The sequence below is a fragment of the Capra hircus genome, chromosome 29 (assembly GCF_001704415.2).
Source record: "Capra hircus breed San Clemente chromosome 29, ASM170441v1, whole genome shotgun sequence".
In the NCBI taxonomy this organism is placed as follows: domain Eukaryota; kingdom Metazoa; phylum Chordata; class Mammalia; order Artiodactyla; family Bovidae; genus Capra; species Capra hircus.
The window spans coordinates 41,794,382-41,814,457 of NC_030836.1; the positions used below are offsets into that span (position 1 = coordinate 41,794,382).

Here is a 20,076-nt window from a genome sequence, read left to right on the forward strand (position 1 = left end):
GATGGGAGTGGGTGATTTTAATTTAGATGACTGCATCTACTACTGTGAACAAGAATGCCTTAGAAGAAATGGAATAGCTTTCATAGTCAACAAAACAGTCTGAAATGCAGTACCTGGGTGCAATCTCAAAAAACACAGAATGATCTCAGTTCATTTTCAAAGCAAACCACCTCAACATCATAGTAATCCAAGTCTATGTCCCAACTGCTGATGCCAAAAAAGCTGACGTTGACTGGCTCTACAACACCTTCTAAAACTAACACTAAAAAAAAAAAAAAAAAAAAAAAAAAAAGAATGTCATTTTCGTCACATGGGATTGGAATGTGAAAGTAGGAAGTCAAGAGATACCTGGAATAACAGGAAAGTTTGGCCTTCGAGTACAAAATGAAGCAAGTTAAAGGCTAACAGAGTTTTGTCAAGAGAACATGCTAGTCATAGCAAACACCTTTTTCCAACAACCCAAGAGGTGACTTTACACATGGACATCACCAGATGCTCAATACCAAAATCAGACTGATTATGTTCTTTGCAGCCAAAGATGGAGAAGCTTTATACAATCAGCAAAAACAAGACTGTGGCTCAGATCATGAACATCTTATTACAAAATTCAGGCTTAAATTGAAGAAAGTAGGGAAAATCCCTAGACCATTCATGTATTACTTAAATAACTTATGATTATACAGTAGAAGTGATGAATAGATTCAAGGGATTAGATCTGGAAGACAGAGTGCCTGTAGAATTATGGACAGAGATGGACAGAGATTTGTAACACTATGCAGGAGGCAGCCATCCCTAAGGAAAAGCAATGCAAGTAGGCAAAGTGGTTGTCTGAGGAGGCTTTACAAATATCTGAGGAGAGAAGAGAAGTGAAAGGCAAGGAGAAAGAGAAAGATATACCCAATTGAATGCAGCATTCCAGAGAATAGCAAGAAGCAGTAATAGTACAAGTGCTTAGCTGCTGAGTAGTGTCTGACTCTTTGGGACACTTTGGACTGTAGCCTCCCAGGTTCCTCTGTCCATGGAATTTTTCAGGCCAGCATATTGGAGTGGTTTGCTGTTTTCCTCCTCTAAGGGATCTTCGCTATTTTCCTCCTCTAAGGGATCTTCCTGAACCAGGGATTGAAGCCACATCTCACAATGCAAAGAAATTGAGGAAAACAATAGAGTGGGAAAGACGAGATTTCTCCAAGAAAATTGTAGATATCAAAGGAACATTTCATGCAAGGATTGGCATGATAAAGGATAGAAATGGTGAGGACCTAACAGAAGCAGAAGAGATTGAAAAGAGGTGGCAAGAATACACAGAAGAACTACACAAGAAAGGTCTTAATGACCTGGATAACCATGATGGCGCCATCACTCAACTAGAGCTGGACATCCTGGAGTTTTAAGTCAAGTGTGTCTTAGGAAGCATTACTACAAACAAAGCTAGTGGAGGTGAAAGAATTCCAGCTGAGCTATTTCAAATCCTAAAAGATGATGCTGTTAATGCTGCACTCAGTATGTCAGTTAATTTGGAAAACTCAGCAGTGGCCACAGGGAAAAGGTCAGTTTTCATTCCAGTCCCATAGAAAGGCAATGCCAAAGAATGCTCAAACACCACACAATTGTATTCATTTCACATGCTAGCAAGGTAATGCTCAAAATCCTTCAAGTTAGGCTTCAATAGTATGTGAACTGAGAACTCAGAGATGTACAAGCTGGATTTAGAAAAGGCAGAGGAACCAGAGATCAAATTGCCAACATTTGTTTTATCTTGGAGATAGCAAGGGAGTTCCAAAAAAACATCTATTCCTGCTTCACTGACTAAGCTAAAGCCTCTGTCTGTGTGGATCACAACAAACTGTGGAAAATTCCTAAAGAGATGGGAGTATCAGACCACCTTACCTGTCTCCTGAGAAACCTGTATGCAGGTCAAGAAGCAACAGTTAGAACCTTACATGGAGCAACTGACTAGTTCAAAATTGGGAGAAGAGTACAACAAGGCTGCATATTGTCACCCTGCTTATTTAACTTCTGTGCAGAACACATCATGCGAACTGCTGGACTGGATGAATTACAAGCTGGAATCAAGATTGTCGGGAAAAATATCAACCTCAGATATGCAGATGATAGCATTCTAATGGCAGAAAGTAAAGAGAACTAAAGAGGTTGATGGCAGTAACAGAGGAGAGTGAAAAAGCTGGCTTGAAACTCAGCATTCAAAAACTAAGATCATGGCATCTTGTCCCATCACTTCATGGCAAACAGGAGGCAAAAAGTGAAAGCAGTGAGAGATTTTATTTTCTTAGGCTTCAAAATCACTGCAGACAAGAACTGCAGCCATGAAATTAAAAGACATTTGCTCCTTGGAAAGCCATGGCAAATTTAGACAGTGTACTAAAAAGCAGAGGCATCACTTTGCTGACAAAGGTCCATGGAGTAAAAGCTATGGTTTTTCCAGTAGTCATGTATGGATGTGATAGTTGAACTATAAAGTAGGCTGAGCACCAAAGAATTTATGTTTTTGAATCATGGTGCTGGAGAATAATCATGAGAGTCCCTTGGACAGTAATAAGATCAAACCAGGTAATCCCAATGGAAATCAACCCTGAATATTCATTGGAAGGACTGATGCTGAAACTGAAGCTCCAATACTATGAACACCTGACGGCAAAAGCTGACTCATTGGGAAAAACCCTGATGCTGGGAAAGACTGAAGGCAAAAGGAGAAGGGGATGGCAGAGGATGAGAGGTTAGATAGCACCACTGACTCAGTGGACATGAGTTTCAGCAAACTCTGGGAATTAGTGGAGGACAGAGCTTGGTGTGCTCCAGTCCATGCGGTCGCAAAGAGTTGGACATGACTTGGCAAGTGAACAACAACAGCAAAGTCCATATAAACAAGTACAACCCTTCCTTTTTTGTTCTTTCCACAGAAAAATATGAAGCAGTTCAATTCTGTCCTTTCCATCTTCTGAAAATGACTGAATTTTTGTAGTAGGTTTATTTTAACTTGTTTAGAGACCATGTACTTGCCAAAGTTCACTGTTGATGATACAGAATCACTGAGGACAAGCACATCGGAGAGTAAATCTTTAAACAGATTTAATGTTCATCAGATACAAGTATCTTTGGTAAATAATTTTCTCTATGACTATTAAAAAGCGAACATCCTATGCTTCCAAAAGGACTAGGGAAACTGTCTCCATTTCTCTGTTGTAGGAGTGAGGTGAGTTGGATCCACTCAGTAGTGAGGAGAACCTGATATGAGGTCACATAGATTCAATATGAATTAATGAAAGGATACTGTTTTCTCCCTTTGAAGTTGCAGCTTTGACATCATTGTGACTCTTCTTGAGGATCACCTGTTTACAATGGCCTTTGAGGAGCTCCTGGATAAAGTTGGTGGCCTGGGGAAATTCCAGATCCTTCAGATGGCTTTTGTTCTTCCCGTTTTCATGATAGTAGTCTGTCACTCACTGTTGGAGAACTTCACTGCAGCCATTCCTGGTCATCGCTGCTGGGTCCACATTCTTGATAATGCCACTGTCTCTGGTAATGACACAGGGATCCTCAGCCCTGATGTCCTCCTGAGAATTTCCATCCCACTGGATTCAAACTTGAAGCCAGAGAAGTGTCATCGTTTCCTTCACCCCCAGTGGCAGTTCCTTCACCTGAATGGGACCTTGCCCAACATGACTGACCTGGACACGGAGCCCTGTGTGGACGGCTGGGTGTATGACCACAGCCTGTTCTCCTCCACCATCGTGACTGAGGTAAAGGCCTCATTTACTTCTCTTGAGTACTTGTTCTCTGTGTTTAGAATAATGTAAAATAAACACAGGTTCATTGTTCAGATAGCCAGCTTTTATTCATTCTTTTAGCAAATAGTAATTGCTGATTTTGTAAATTGTCAATTACTTTCAATGTGAGGGCACTGAAATTAACAAACTGGTTATGGATTTTACTATCACAAAACTTAAGTTTTGTGTGAATTTTTATGTTTAGCCAAGTTAATACTTGATATAAATTGTGGAAAATTATTCTTGGTCACATGTTCTTAGCCTTTGTGCAAATCAGAAATATTTATATTAATTTAAAAAATTCTATGTCCTGGATTCTTATGAAAGAAACAAACCAAATACATTTTATTCCATGTGTAAAATCCAGGCATCAGTAATGAAAAAAAAATCCCCTCAATACTTTCAATGTGTGGCAAAGTTTGAGAACCAGTGAGGCACACAGTGCTAACTGAGTATGATTTGCCATGATAGAACTTGGAGGATTTAGTTGAGGATTTAGAGAATTCCGTGCTTACGCTGAGACTTGAATAATATATGTGAGTAAATGTTCAAAGGAAACCAGAGGGTGTGTTCCCTGAGGGTTGTTAGAGTGAGTGAACGTTCGTTGAGGGATATAAGAAGCTGTGAAGCTCCTCTGTGCTGGTTTCCTTCTTTTCCAGTGGGACCTCATTTGTAACAATCAGTCACAGAAATCAGTGGGTCAATCCCTATTCATGGCTGGAATGCTGGTGGGAGGCCTCATATACGGCCTTCTCTCAGACAGGTGAGTGTCTCCACATCATGGCTGCCCGTCTTCTGGGTAGGTTCACAGTTTTCTATTAACTCTTTCATAAAGAAGTCTTTATTGAGTTCCAGTAGGCAGTTCATACTGTTGGTTTCTAGGGAGCTATAGATGGAAATGGAGAATTAGACTCATTGTTACAAATGCAAATTTTTTTGCTCATCGTACTGGACACAGAAATAACATCTCTATTAGGTCGGGGGGCATTTCAGAACAGTAGAGGAGGGTTACATAAACTTCATTTGTAAAGATGAGCAGAAATTACCAATGAGAAGTGAGAGTAAGGTGCTTCAAGACAGGAGGTTCAATCTTTTTGAGAAACAATATTGCAGGTTTATATGTTATGACTCTATGTTAATTCACTCCTTGACTCTGTGAGCTAAACGCCTATGGGTTCTCATATTGGTCCTGCTGTCATAGTACCCACCATATTCATTTCTAGAAAACTTTGGTGTTTAGTGAGATGGTTCTGAAGCTGAATTAAGAAATAATTGTGACTATAACCTGGATGTTTGGTTTTCCTTAAAAACCTTGTTAGAGGTAATTCTTCCAGCCAGGTGAGTTAACTAATCTGTAAACCTCAGTTGATATAATTTGTGTTGTGAGATGTTTGGGTTATCTTGTACTTGGCAGTGGTCATCCAAAAGTAAGAACAACTGTGGCAGCCGCACATCTAGTCCTCTGTAGGAGAAGTGGGAGGCTTAAAATATCCCTGTTGTCTGTAAGCCTAATATCATTTCCTCTTACCACTAAAAATTGTGAACTCTGAATGTATCACCTCTGTGTAATTCATAAAAGATTTCAGAGCTGAAGTGCTCATATTGGCCAGTCTGCTCACTGAGCCTTTTATGATGATTCACAACCAATGCTGATTGATCAATTTAGATAATATGGATATGTGGCGATGCTTATAGATATGTTTGTGTTAGTATGTTATGACAGAAAATAAGGGAAGAAAATTCAGTGAAGCAGCAGGAAACTTACAGCTCAGTCAAAGATTTTGAACTAAAAATAGATAAAAAGCTTTGGACATTGGTATCAAAAGCAAAAATAGACAAGCGGGGTTATGTCAAACCAGAAACTTCTCCATTGCAAAGAAAATGAACAGCAAAATGAAATGGAAACCTACAGAATAAGAGAAAATATTTGAAAGGCGTATGTCTGATAAAGAATTAATATCCAAAGAAGCTAGTGCAACAAATAAGAAAAGCTCTCAAATATCCTGATATTTAAAATGGCATAGGACCTCAGTCAATATTTCTCCAAAGAACATATAGAAATAGTCAATCAGTATATGAGAAGACTTAACATCACTAATAATCAGAGAAATAGAAATCAAAAGAATGGTGAGATACATCCTCATACTGGTTCTGATGGCTATTATATCTAAGATACTATTGCCAAGATCAATGTCAAGGAGATTTCCCTTTTCTTTCTTCCAGGAGTTTTACTGTTTTGGGGTAATGTTTAAGTCTTTAATCCACTTTTAGTGAATTGAAAAAATTTTTGTAAGTTTTCAGAATTTTCTATATAGAATTTCATATCATATGCAAAGTCAATATAATTCCTCCTTTCCAGTGGACGCTTTTTCCTTTTTTCTTGCCTTATAGCTCTGACTAGGGCTTCCAGGATTATGTTTATAGGAGGGGTGTGAGCTGGCACCCCCTTTCCCCTCCTGAACTGAGAGGAAAATCTTTCAACCTGTCCATACTAAGTATCCTATTATCTGAAGACTCATCATATATTACCTTTATTATGTTCATGTGCGTTGCTTCTATCCCCAATTGATTATTTTTACCATGAAAAGATATTGTATTATGTCAAATGGCTTTTCCTGCATCTTTTGAGATGATCATATCATTTTTATTTTTCATTCTATTAATGTTGTATATCACATACGTTGAATTGTGTATGTTGAACTCCATGCATCCTAGGGATAACTCCCACTTGATCATAGCGTATAATCCTTTTAGTGTGCTGTTGATTTCAGTTTCTAATATCTTGTTAAGTAATTGTTGCATCTATATTCAGCAGAGATGTTGGTCTTTAGTTTTCTTGTAATGTCCTTATCTAGCATGAAAATGGTGGTCTTTTCCTGCGAGTTTGAGAGTGTACTTGCCTCTTTAATTTTTTGGAAATGTTTGAGAAGAATTGGTGTTAATTGTCATTTGAATGTGTGGGAATATTCACCTGTGAAACCATCTGGTCCTATCTTTTAAAATTTAAATATAGTTGATTTGTAGCATTATATTAGCTTCAGGTAAACTAAATTATATTTCAATATTTTATAGATTATGCTCCATTTAAAGTTATTATGAATTAATGGTTACATTTTTCTGTGCTGTACAGTAGATCCTTGTGGTTTATTTATTTTATACATAAAGGCACATTTATACATAAGAGATACATTCCTATCTTTTTTTAATATAAATTTATTTATTTTAATTGGAGGTTAATTACTTTACAATATTGTATCTTTTTTCCTTTTTTTTTCTTTTTTAAATTTTGTTTTTACTTTATTTTACTTTACAATACTGTATTGGTTTTGCCATACATTGACATGAATCCGCCACGGGTGTATACGAGCTCCCAATCCTGAATCCTCCTTCCACTTCCCACCCCATATCATCTCTCTTAAGTAAGTAAGTAAGTAAGTAAGTAAGTAAGTAAAGTCACTCAGTCGTGTCCGACTCTTTGTGACCCCGTGGACTGCAACCCACCAGGCTCCTCAGTTCATGGGATTCTCCAGGCAAGAATATTGGAGTGGGTTGCCATTTCCTTCTCTAGGGGATCTTCCCGACCCAGGGATGGAACCCAGGTCTCCCGCATTGGAGGCAGACGCTTTAACCTCAACAATATTGTATCTTTTAATCTCATACTAGTTTGTTTTCTGTATCTGTGAGGCTGTTTCTTTATTGTTACATCCATTCTTTTCTATCAGTTTTTGATTTCACATATAAGTGATGGAGTACTTGTTTTTCTCTGTCTCCCTCATTTCACTAAGCATGTAGGTCCATCCCTGTTGTTGCAAATGACAGAATTTCCTTCTCTAGAGCTGAGTGATGTTCCATTGTATCTATGCACTGTATCTTGTTTGTTAATTCATCTGTTAATGGCCACTTAGATTGCTTCCATGTCTTGGCTATTATAAATAATGTTTCAGTGAACACTGGGATGTATGTATCTTTTTGAATTATTATTGTTTTTTTTTTTTTTTGGTATGTACCCAGGAGTGGTATTGTTAGATCATATGGTAGTTTTATTTTAATTTTTTGAGGTGCCTCCATATTGTTTTATACAGTTTTTGCACCAATTTACTTTCCCACCAATATTTCATGAAAATTCCCTTTTCTCCATACTTTTGCCAACAGATGTTATTTGTTGTTTTTTCCTTAATAGTGATCCTGATATGTATAAGCTGATAGCATGCTTTTGATTTTCATTTTTCTAGCAACTAATGATGCTAAGCATTTTTCATCTGCCCATGGGCCATCAGTATGTCCTCACTGGAAAAATGTCTATTTAGGCCTTCTGATCATTTTAAAAATTGAGTTATTTACTGTTTGATACTTAATTACATGATCTGTTTAAATATTTTTGATAGTAACTACATTTTATATGGGGTAAGGTTTTAGTCGTTGTTGGTAGTTCAGATTTTATATTTTTATGACAGATAAATAGGAATTTATCCATTTATTCTAGCTTATCAACTTTATTCTTTATAAATGTCAGTAACAGTCTCTTACAATCCTCTGTATTTCTGTGGTATTAGCTGAAATGTATCCTTTTTTAAAAAAATTTGAGTCTTCTTTCACTTTTTTAGTTTAGATAAAGTTTGTCAATTTTGTTCACTTTCTTAAAAATAATCTTTTGGGTTTTTTGACATTGTTATTGATTTTCTGGTTTCCATTTATTTCATTTCTGATCTTCCCTTTGTTATTTAATTCTTTCTGCTAACTGTGGGCTTGTTTCTCTCTCTCTTTTTTCTGTTCCTTGAGGTTAAAGTAATGTAATTTGAGAGGTTTCTTTTTCATAACTGCCTCATCTATTGCTATAAACGTCATTCTTAGAGCTGGTTTTGCAGCATTTTACAAGTTTTGATGTGTTGTATTGCCACTTTTGTTTGTTTCAAGATGTTGGGGATTTATCTTTTGAATTATTTTATGTCACATTGGTTTTTAAATTTTTATATATTTTAAGATTTCCAACTTTCCATCCGTTATTTATTTCTAGCTTCATTTTATTGTAGTTAGTTACAAAGATGCTTGACAAAATTTCAACCTTCTTAACTAAGACTTTTTTTGTGACATAGTATATAATCTATTTCAGAAAATGTTTGCTGTGCACTTAAGCATATGTATTCTGCTGCTGTTGGATGAAATGTGCTTTGTATCTGTTAGGACTGTTTGCTCTAAAGTATAATACAAGTTTGTTGTGTTTTTATTGACTTTTAGTCTGGCTGATCTCTTTCCATTGTCAAAAATGTGGTACAGAATTTCCCTCCTATCATCGTATTGTCTACTTCTCCCTTCACGTATGTTGTTGTTCGTTGTCCAGTCACTAAGTCATATCTGACTGTGACCCCATGGATTTCAGCATGCCGGGCTTCCATGTCCTTCACTATTTTCTGGGGTTGCACAGACTTGTGTCCATTATGTCAATGATGCCATCCAACAATCTCATCTTCTGTCACCCTCTTCTCCTTCTGTCCTCAATCTTTCCCAGCACTGGAGTCTTTCCCAATAAGTTGGCTCTTCGTGTCAGGTGGCCAAAGTACTAGATCTTCAGTTTTAGCATCAGTCCTTCCAATGAATATTCAGGACTGATTTCCTTTAGGATTGACTGGTTCGATCTTTCTATCCAAGATAGCAAGATCTTGGACTCTCAGTCTTCTCCAGCACCACATTTAGAAAGCACCCATTCTTTGGCTCTCAGTCTTCTTAATGGCCCAACTGTCACATTCATACCTGACTACTGCAAAAACCATAGCTTTGACTATATGGACCCTTGTCAGCAAAGTGAAGTTGCTGCCTTTTAATATGCTCTCTAGGTTTGTCATAACTGTCTTTAAAAGGTGCAAACTTCTTTTTATTTCTTGGCCTCAGGGACCATCTGCTGTGATTTTGGAGCCCAAGATGATAAAATCTGTCACTGTTTCTACTTCTTACCCATCTATTTGCTATGAAGTGATAGGACCAGATGCCATGATCTTGGTTTTGTGAATGTTGAGTTTTAAGCCACCTTTTTCACTCTCCTCTTTCACCCTCATCAAGAAGCTCCTTAGTTCCTCTTCACTTTCTGCCATTAGAGTGCTATCATCTGCATATCTGAGGTTGTTGATATTTCTCCTGGCAGTCTTGATTCCAGGTTGTGGTTCATCAAGCCTGGCTTTTCAATGATATACTCTGCATAAACTTAAATAGACAGGGTGACAGTATACAGCCTTGATGGACTCCTTTCTCAATTTTGAACCAGTTCGTTGTTCCATGTCTTGTTCTAATTGTTGCTTCTTAACTTGCGCATAGGTTTCTCAGGAGACAGGTAGAGTGGTCTGGTGTTCCCATCTTTTTAACATTTTCCCACAGTTTGTTGTGACCCATACAGTCAGAGGCTTTAGAATAGTCCGTGGAGCAGAAGTAGATGTTTTTCTGGAACTCCCTTGCTTTCTCTATGATCCAATGGATGTTGGCAATTTGATTTCTGATTCTTCTGCCTTTTCTAAACTCAGCTTGTACATCTGGAAGTTCTCGGTCCACACATTGCTGAAGCCTAACTTGAAGGATTTTGAGCATAGCCTTACTAGCATGAGAAAAGAACACAATTGTCCAGTAGTCTGAACATTCTTGGGCTTCCCTGGTAACTCAGTGATAAAGAATTCGCCTACAAATCAGGAGCCACAGGATATGCTGGTTTGATTTCTGTGTTGGAAAGATTGAGATCATGGCAACTCACTCTAGTATTCTTGCCTGGAGAATCACAGGCCTGGATAGATGATCATGGTGGGCTACAGTCCACAGGGTTGCAAAGAGTTGGACATGACTGAAGTGATTTAGCACGCACATTGAACATTCTTTGGCACTTCTCTTTGGGATTGAAATGAAAATTGACCTTTTCCTGTCCTGTGGTCCTACCAAACATTTAAAGTAGAATCAATACCAACCCATCTTAAATTTATCCATACAAATAGAAGATAGGATAATATTTTAAAATTCATTTATTAGGCCAGCATCCTACTGATACTATAATGAAAAGACAGGGAAGTAAAGCTATAGGACAATATCAATGGTAAACATAGATGCAAAAATCCTCATTAAAATGCTAATAAACCAAATTCAATGACACAGTAAAAGCATTTTATATCATGAACAAGTGGTTTTTACCCCAAGGATGCAAGAATGGTTCAAAACATGCAAACCATTCAACATGATATAGCATATTAACAGAATACAGGATCATATCAATGGATGGTTAAAAAATTGAAAATATTCAGCATCATGCATGATGAGATATTTGCTATGACCAGTGTATTCTCTTGACAAAACTCTGTTAGCCTTTTATCTGCCTCATTTTGTACTCCACGGCCAAACTTGCCTGTTACTCCAAGTATCTCTTGACTTCCTTGCATTCCAATCCCCTATGATGGAAAGGACATCCTTTTCTGTGTTTGTTCTAGAAGATGCTGTAAGTTTTCATAGAACCAGTCAACTTCAGTTTCTTCAGCATCAGTAGTTGGGGCATAGACTTGGATTACTGTGATGTTGAATGGTTTGCCTTGGCAACAACGGAGGTCATTTCATTGCTTTCGAAATTGCACACACATACTGCATTTTGGACTATTTAACTGTGAGGGCTCCTCCATACCTTCTAAGGGATTCTTGTCCACAGTAGTAGATAAAATTGCCATCTGAATTAAATTCTCCCATTTCCATCCATTTTAGTTCACTGATGCCATCTTCTGCTTGACCATGTCCAATTTGCCTTGATTCATGAGCCTAACATTCCAGGTTCCTATATTATGTTGTTCTTTAGAGCATCAGACTTTGTTTTTACCACCAGACACATCCACAGCTGAGTTTCATTTGAGCTTTGGCCCAGTTGTTTAATTCTTTCTGGAGCTCTTTGTTATTGCCCTTCGTTCTTTCCTAGTATCATATTGGACATCTTCTGACCTGGGGGCTCATCTTCTGGAGTCATATATTTTTATGTTTTCATAATGCTCATGGGGTTCTTGCGGCAAGAATACTGGAGTGGTTTGCCATTACCTCCTCCAGTGGACCATGTTTTGCCAGAACTCTTTACTATGACTCATCAGTCTTTGGTGGCCCTGCATGACATGGCTCCTAGTTTCACTGAGTCACACAAGCACCTTCACCATAACAAGGCTGTGATTCATTGGAAATCTTATCAACTGTAGTAACATGAATAAATAAATTATTATACTACATGAATAAACATGACACACAACACAATCTGCATGACTAGCTTATATGTAGATTATGAAATACTTGAATCTGAGGAAGTTAATGCAGAGAAGTGATTGTCAAGATTTTGGAGGTGAGAGAAATGGGGAGATGTTGGTCAAAGGGTATAAAGTTTCAGTCTTGCAAGATGAATATATCCTGGTCATGTATGGCACAGTTGTTGTTTTTCAGTCACTAAGTTGTGTCTAACTCTTTGTGACCCCACGGACTACACCATGCTTGGCTCCCATGTCCTTCCCTGTCTCCTGGAGTTTGCTCAGATTCATGTCCACTGAGTAGATGATGCTATCTAACCATCTCATCCTTTGCCTCTCCCTTTCCTTTTGCCTTCAATCTTTCTCAGCATCAGGGTCTTTTTCAATGAGTAGGTATAGTTAATAATTTACTGTATACTCAGAACTTGCAAGAGACTAGACAAATGCTCTCTCTCACACAAAAATTGTATCTGTAACATGATGGGTATGTTAATAAGCTTGGTTGAAGTGATTGCTTCACAATATACATATATCAAATCATCACACTGAACATCTTCAGTTCAGTTCATGTCCAACTCTTTGAGACCCCATGAATTGCAGCATGCTAGGCCTCCCTGTCCATCACCAACTCCTGGAGTTCACCCAAACTCATGTCCATCGAGTTGGTGATGCCATCCAGCCATCTCATCCTCTGTTGTCTCCTTCTCCTTCTGCCCCCAATCCCTCCCAGCATCAGAGTCTTTTCCAATGAGTCAACTCTTCGCATGAGGTACATATATGCAATTTTATTTGCTTTTGTCAATTATACCTCAATAAAGTGGACAAACTACCAATGGATTTAAATAGATACATTGTTTACAAAGAAGATATACAACTTGTAAGAAGCACATGAAAAGAAGCACAACAGCATCACTTATTAAGCCATGCCAATCAAAACTATATTGAAACCCCAATATATAATATAGATAACTAATAAAGACCTACTCATCAAAAAAGCAAGAGAATTCCAGAAAAACATCTATTTCTGCTTTATTGACTATGACAAAGCCTTTGACTGTGTGGATCACAATAAACTGTGAAAAGTTCTGAAAGAGATGGGAATACTAGACCACCTGACCTGCCTCTTGAGAAACCTGTACGCAGGTCAGGAAGCAACAGTTAGAACTGGACATGGAACAACAGACTGGTTCCAAATAGGAAAAGGAGTACATCAAGGCTGTATATTGTCCCCCTGCTTATTTAACATATATGCAGAGTACATTGTGAGAAACGCTGGGCTGGGTGAAGCATAAGATGGAATCAAGATTGCCCGGAGAAATATCAGTAACCTCATATATGCAGGTGACACCACCATTATGGCAGAAAGTGAAGAAGAACTAAAGAGCCTCTTGATGAAAGTGAAAGAGGAGAGTTAAAAAGCTTGCTTAAAGCTCAACATTCAGAAAACTGAGATCATGGCATTTGGTCCCATCACTTCATGGGAAATAGATGGGGAAACGGTGGAAACAGTGTCAGACTTTATTTTTTCTTGGGCTCCAAAATCACTGCAGATGGTGACTGCAGCCATGAAATTAAAAGACACTCCTTGGAAGGTAAGCTGTGACCAGCCTAGAGAGCATATTAAAAAGCAGAGACATTACTTTGTCAACAAAGGTCTGTCTCGCCAAGGCTACGGTTTTTCCAGTGGTCATATATGGATGTGAGAGTTGGACTGTGAAGAAAGCTGAGCACCGAAGAATTGATGCTTTTGAACTGTGGTGTTGGAGAAGACTCTTGCGAGTCCCTTGGACTGGAAGGAGATCCAACCAGTCCATTCTTTTTTTTTTTTAATTTTTATTGTTACTTTATTTTACTTTACAATACTGTATTGGTTTTGCCATACATTGACATGAATCCACCACGGGTGTACATGCGATCCCAAACATGAACCCCCCTTCCACCTCCCTCCCCACAACATCCCTCTTGGTCATCCCCGTGCACCAGCCCCAAGCATGCTGTATCCTGCATCGGACATAGACTGGTGATTCGATTCTTACATGATAGTATACATGATTCAATGCCATTCTCCCAAATCATCCCACCCTCTCCCTCTCCCTCTGAGTCCAAAAGTCCGCTATACACATCTGTGTCTTTTTTGCTGTCTTGCATACAGGGTCATCATTGCCATCTCTCTAAATTCCATATATATGTGTTAGTATACTGTATTGGTGTTTTTCTTTCTGGCTTACTTCACTCTGTATAATCGGCTCCAGTTTCATCCATCTCATCAGAACTGATTCAAATGTATTCTTTTTAACGGCTGAGTAATACTCCATTGTGTATATGTACCACTGCTTTCTTATCCATTCATCTGCTGATGGACATCTAGGTTGTTTCCATGTCCTGGCTATTATAAACAGTGCTGCGATGAACATTGGGGTACATGTGTCTCTTTCAATTCTGGTTTCCTCGGTGTGTATGCCCAGAAGTGGCATTGCTGGGTCATATGGCAGTTCTATTTGCAATTTTTTAAGGATCTCCACACTGTTTTCCATAGTGGTTGTACTAGTTTGCATTTCCACCAACAGTGTAGGAGGGTTCCCTTTTCTCCACACCCTCTCCAGCATTTATTGCTTACAGATTTTTGGATCGCAGCCATTCTGACTGGTGTGAAGTGGTACCTCATTATGGTTTTGATTTGCATTTCTCTAATAATGAGTGATGTTGAGCATCTTTTCATGTGTTTGTTAGCCATCCGTATGTCTTCTTTGGAGAAATGTCTATTTAGTTCTTTGGCCCATTTTTTGATTGGGTCATTTATTTTTCTGGAATTGAGTTGCATAAGTTGCTAGATCAGTCCTGAGTTTTCATTGGAAGGACTGATGTTGAAGCTGAAACTCCAATACTTTGGCCACCTGATGCAAAGAGTTGATTCATTTGAAAAGACCCTGATGCTGGAAAAGATTGAAGGTGGGAGGAGAAGGGGATGACAGAGGGTGAGATGGTTGGATGGCATCATCAACTCAATGGACATGAATTTGAGTAAACTCTGGGAGTTGGTGATGGAAAGGGAAGCCTGGCGTGCTCTGGTCCATGGGGTCACAAGGAGTCAGACATGGCTGAGTGACTGAACTGAAGTGAGCTGAAAGACATACTGTACAGCAGAGGGAGTTGGAGAAGAGAATGGCAACCCACTCCAGGATTTTTGCCTGGGGAATCCCATGGACAGAGGAGCTTGGTGGGCTACAATCCATTGGGTCGCAAAGAGTTGGACACAACTGAGTGACTAACACACATGTACACACATAAGAGAGGGAAATCTACTCTGTACTCTGTAATGACCTATATGGGAAAAGAACCTAGAAAAGAGTAGAGTCCCTTGGACAGCAAGGAGATCAAACCACTCAATCCTAAAGGAAATCAACCCTGAGTATTCATTGGAAGGACTAATGCTGAAGCTGAAGCTCCAACACTGGCCACCTGATGTGAAGAGCTGAGTCTTTGGAAAAGACCTTCATACTGGAAAAGATTGAGGGCAGGAAGAGAAGGGAGTAACAGAGGATGAGATGGTTGGATGGCATCAGTGACTCAATGGACATGAGTTTGAGCAAATTCTTGGAGATAATGAAGGACAGGAAAGCCTGTTGTGCTGCAGTCCATGGGGTCACAAAGAGTTGAATTCGACTTAGCAACTGAACAACAACGACGTGTTTATGTATAATTGACTCACATTGCTGTACAGCAGAAACTAGCACAACGTTGTAAATCAACTATACTCCAACTTAAAAATCTAAATTGTATGGCAAAACCAATACAATATTGTAAAGTAATTAGCCTCCAATTAAAAGAAATAAATTTATATTTACGCATGTAAGAATTAAAGATTTTAAAATTTAAAAAAAATAAAAATAAAACATTTTAAATCTTAAAAAAAAAATTAAAAAAAAATAAAAAATCTAAATTGAAACCAGTTCAAACATACTAGGGTGACTAGAATAACAAAAAGTAAAAATCAGAAATAAGAGTGAGATGGTAGTTCAAGAGGATATGTAATTGACCCTCCTACCTGAACACATAAAATACTACATCCATATATGGATCGATCCTCAGCAAGTGCTATTGGGAAAATAGCATAAGGACTTCCCTGGCAGCCCAGTGGTTAAGACTTTACCTTCCAGGGCAGGGGTTGTCAGTTTGATCCCTGGTCAGGAAATTAAGATCCCATATGCTTTGAAGCCTAAAAACCAAAACATAAAACAGAAGCAATATTTTAACAAATTCAATAAAAGACTTTAAAAGATGGTCCATATCAAAGAAAACCTTTTTTTTTTTAAAAGAGATACATTTGACATCTTTAGCATTATTATTTCTGGAAATGTATTTTGCTTTGAAATTTATTGATGTTGGTATAAATATTCCAGCTTATTATTATTGCTATTTGTGTTGTACATCTTTTTTTGTCAATTTAGTTTTTTAAAATTTAAATTTATGTATTTTAATTGGAGGCTAATTACTGTACAATGCTGTATTGGTTCTCATAATTTAAGTACTATTGTGGGAAGGATGGGCTTCCCTGGTGGCTCAGATGGTAAAGAATATGCCTGCGATGTAGCAAAAGAGAAAAATTAAGTTTTCAAAGAAATCCATTTTGGTAATTTCTATCAGTTGAAATTAGTTTGATATGATTGCTACAGTTTTTGTCTATCAAGTCATTTTGTGTTTTCTAAATTATTTTCTTTATGATAATGATTACATATATGATTATTTGATGTGTTTGTTCCTATGTTGTTTTAGAGGAACTGTTTGAATAGTTTAAATATTGCAGAGGAATTCCTGATCCCAAATGTGTTTATCTGTTTTTATTACTGGATATATAGATTTGCATATCCTATTTAGTCCTAGATGTCTCCACTAAGACTCTGTTTTCATGACTTTCAATGAAACAGAACATTTATTTTTTCTTCTTTGTCCTTCATCTTTTCCTGTTCATTCTCCATCTTACATAGTTCTTTTCTCTGAGAGATTTACATAATATCCTCTATCTGTGTTATAGTGCTTTTACATTCTGTTCTAGAAAAGCATATTGCTTGAGACTAACAAATCCAGATTCAACAAAGAGTGGTCCTTACATAAACCTCCTACAACTTTGTTGCATTTCCCACCAATCTTTTGTATAAGTTAGCCTTAATCTGTTTGATCCTAGAGACCCAAGTACACTTTTAGCTCTCTTGTGGTCTACACACTGGATAGACTATCTAGTTTGTTAAATACATAAGTTAGTACAATATGTGCTTATAGTATGGTACAATTTCCAGCACTGTAGTTCTCTTTATATGCTAGGTGACAGAGTCCATTGGTGACTGGAGGATGAAGTTTTAGTATTGCTAGTGTACATTGTAGACAAGGAATGTTATTTGAGGAGATTTCCATTGCTGATTTAGCTCTTGATTTTTCAAGCGTTCAGGTACAAAAAATCATTTGATAAAGCATTCTTTACATTTCAGTGTATGCTTTTGCTTTCTTAATGTTTTGTCCCAAATTATCATTGCTTTCCTATTCTAACTGCCTTCTGTTTCTTAGGTTTGGGCGGAAGTTGATTCTCAGGTGCTGTTTGCTCCAGCTCGCCGTCTCTGGGACCTGCACAGCCTTTGCTCCCACCTTCCTCATTTACTGCTCCCTACGCTTCTGGTCAGGTTGTTCTGCTGTGGTCGTTATATCAAATAATGGTATGCTCAGTAAGTTGACAATTTTGATCTCCTCCATTTTCCAAACCTTGAATTTGATCTTGAAATTTCTTCTTCTAACATTACTACCTCAATTGTGTTTCTTTCAGTTACAGAGTGGACCAGATCCCAGTCAAAAGCCATGGTAATAACACTGGTATCCTGTGCCCTTAGTATTGGACAGATGATGCTGGGAGGACTGGCTTTTGTCTTTCGAGAGTGGCGCACCCTACAGCTGGTGGTGTCTGTACCTTTCTTTGGCTTCTTTCTCTCCTCAAGGTAAAAGTCTTCTCTCTCACTCTGACTTAAGGGAACTGGGGTGAAAATGCATATTGAATTGTAATATATTGACTTCCTTATTCCCTGGGCCCTTTCTTATTGTTTGGATATAAAACCCATATTTCTCATCTGTTCATTCTATACAATTTGAGATTCCAGGAGCAGATTTGTTGTTGTCATTCATTTGCTAAGCCATGTCTGACTGTTTGCAACCTCAAAGACTGTAGCATGCTAGGCTCCTTTGCCTCCCACTGTCTTCTGGGGTTTCCTCCAATTCATGTCTATTGAGTCAGTGATGCTATCTAACCATCTTATCCTCTGCCTCCTCCTTCTCCTTTGCCTTCAGTCTTTCCGAGTACCAAGTCTTTTCCAATGAATCATTTCTCCACATCAGGTGGCCAAAGTATTGGAGCTTCAGCTTCAGCATCAGTCCTTTCAATGAATATTTTGGGTTGATTTTCTTTAGGATTGACTGGTTTGATCTTGCTGTCCAAGGGACTGTCAAGAGCCTTCGCCAGCACCACAGTTCAAAAGCATCAATTCCTTTGGTGCTCAGCCTTCTTCATGGTCCAGCTCTCACATGCACATGTGATTACTGGAAAACCTATAACTTTGACTATATGGACCTCTATCAGCAAAGTGACATTTCTGATTTTTATTTTTTTTTAATTTTTATTTATTTTTTTATTTTTTAAATTTAAAAATCTTTAATTCTTACATGCGTTCCCAAACATGAACCCGCTCCCACCTCCCTCCCTACAACATCCCTCTGGGTCATCCCCGTGCACCAGCTCCAAGATGCTGTATCCTGCATCAGACATAGACTGGCGATTCAATTCTTACATGATAGTATACATGTTAGAATGTCATTCTCCCAAATCATCCCACCCTCTCCCTCCCTCTGAGTCCAAAAGTCCATTATACACATCTGTGTCTCTTTCCCTGTCTTGCATACAGGGTCATCATTGCCATCTTCCTAAATTCCATATATATGTGTTAGTATACTGTATTGGTGTTTTTCTTTCTGGCTTACTTCACTCTGTATAATCGGCTCCAGTTTCATCCATCTCATCAGAACTGATTCAAATGAATTCTTTTTTATGGCTGAGTAATACTCCATTGTGTATATATACCACAGCTTTCTTATCCATTCATCTGCTGATGGACATCTAGGTTGTTTCCATGTCCTAGCTATTATAAACAGTGCTGCGATGAACATTGGGGTACATGTGTCTCTTTCAATTCTGGTTTCCTCGGTGTGTATGCCCAGAAGTGGGATTGCTGGGTCATAAGGTAGTTCTATTTGCAATTTTTTAAGGAATCTCCACACTGTTCTCCATAGTGGCTGTACTAGTTTGCATTCCCACCAACAGTGTAGAAGGGTTCCCTTTTCTCCACACCCTCTCCAGCATTTATTGCTTGCAGATTTTTGGATCACAGCCATTCTGACTGGTGTGAAGTGGTACCTCATTGTGGTTTTGATTTGCATTTCTCTAATAATGAGTGATGTTGAGCATCTTTTCATGTGTTTGTTAGCCATCCGTATGTCTTCTTTGGAGAAATGTCTATTTAGTTCTTTGGCCCATTTTTTGATTGGGTCGTTTATTTTTCTGGAATTGAGCTGCAGAAGTTGTTTGTATATTTTTGAGATTAGTTGTTTGTCAGTTGCTTCATTTGCTATTATTTTCTCCCATTCAGAAGGCTGTCTTTTCACCTTGCTTATATTTTCCTTTGTTGTGCAGAAGCTTTTAATTTTAATTAGATCCCATTTGTTTATTTTTGCTTTTATTTCCAGAATTCTGGGAGGTGGATCATAGAGGATCCTGCTGTGATTTATGTCTGAGAGTGTTTTGCCTATGTTCTCCTCTAGGAGTTTTATAGTTTCTGGTCTTACATTTAGATCTTTAATCCATTTTGAGTTTATTTTTGTGTGGGGTGTTAGAAAGTGATCTAGTTTCATTCTTTTACAAGTGATTGACCAGTTTTCCCAGCACCACTTGTTAAAGAGATTGTCTTTACTCCATTGTATATTCTTGCCTCCTTTGTCAAAGATAAGGTGTCCATATGTGTGTG

The 20,076-nt window shown here is 38.1% G+C and overlaps 1 protein-coding gene across 1 annotated transcript in view; it reads left to right on the forward strand.

The window, feature by feature from the left end:
- LOC102189740 (solute carrier family 22 member 10) overlaps positions 3,182-20,076 on the forward strand; it is an 86,636-nt gene continuing 69,741 nt past the window's right edge. Inside the window, exons 1-5 of the mRNA XM_005699807.3 lie at positions 3,182-3,211; positions 3,308-3,758; positions 4,445-4,548; positions 17,582-17,736; positions 17,835-18,003. Coding sequence (XP_005699864.2) covers positions 3,357-3,758; positions 4,445-4,548; positions 17,582-17,736; positions 17,835-18,003 — 830 coding nt within the window. The 5' untranslated portion in view covers positions 3,182-3,211; positions 3,308-3,356. The remainder of the gene's footprint in view (positions 3,212-3,307; positions 3,759-4,444; positions 4,549-17,581; positions 17,737-17,834; positions 18,004-20,076) is intronic.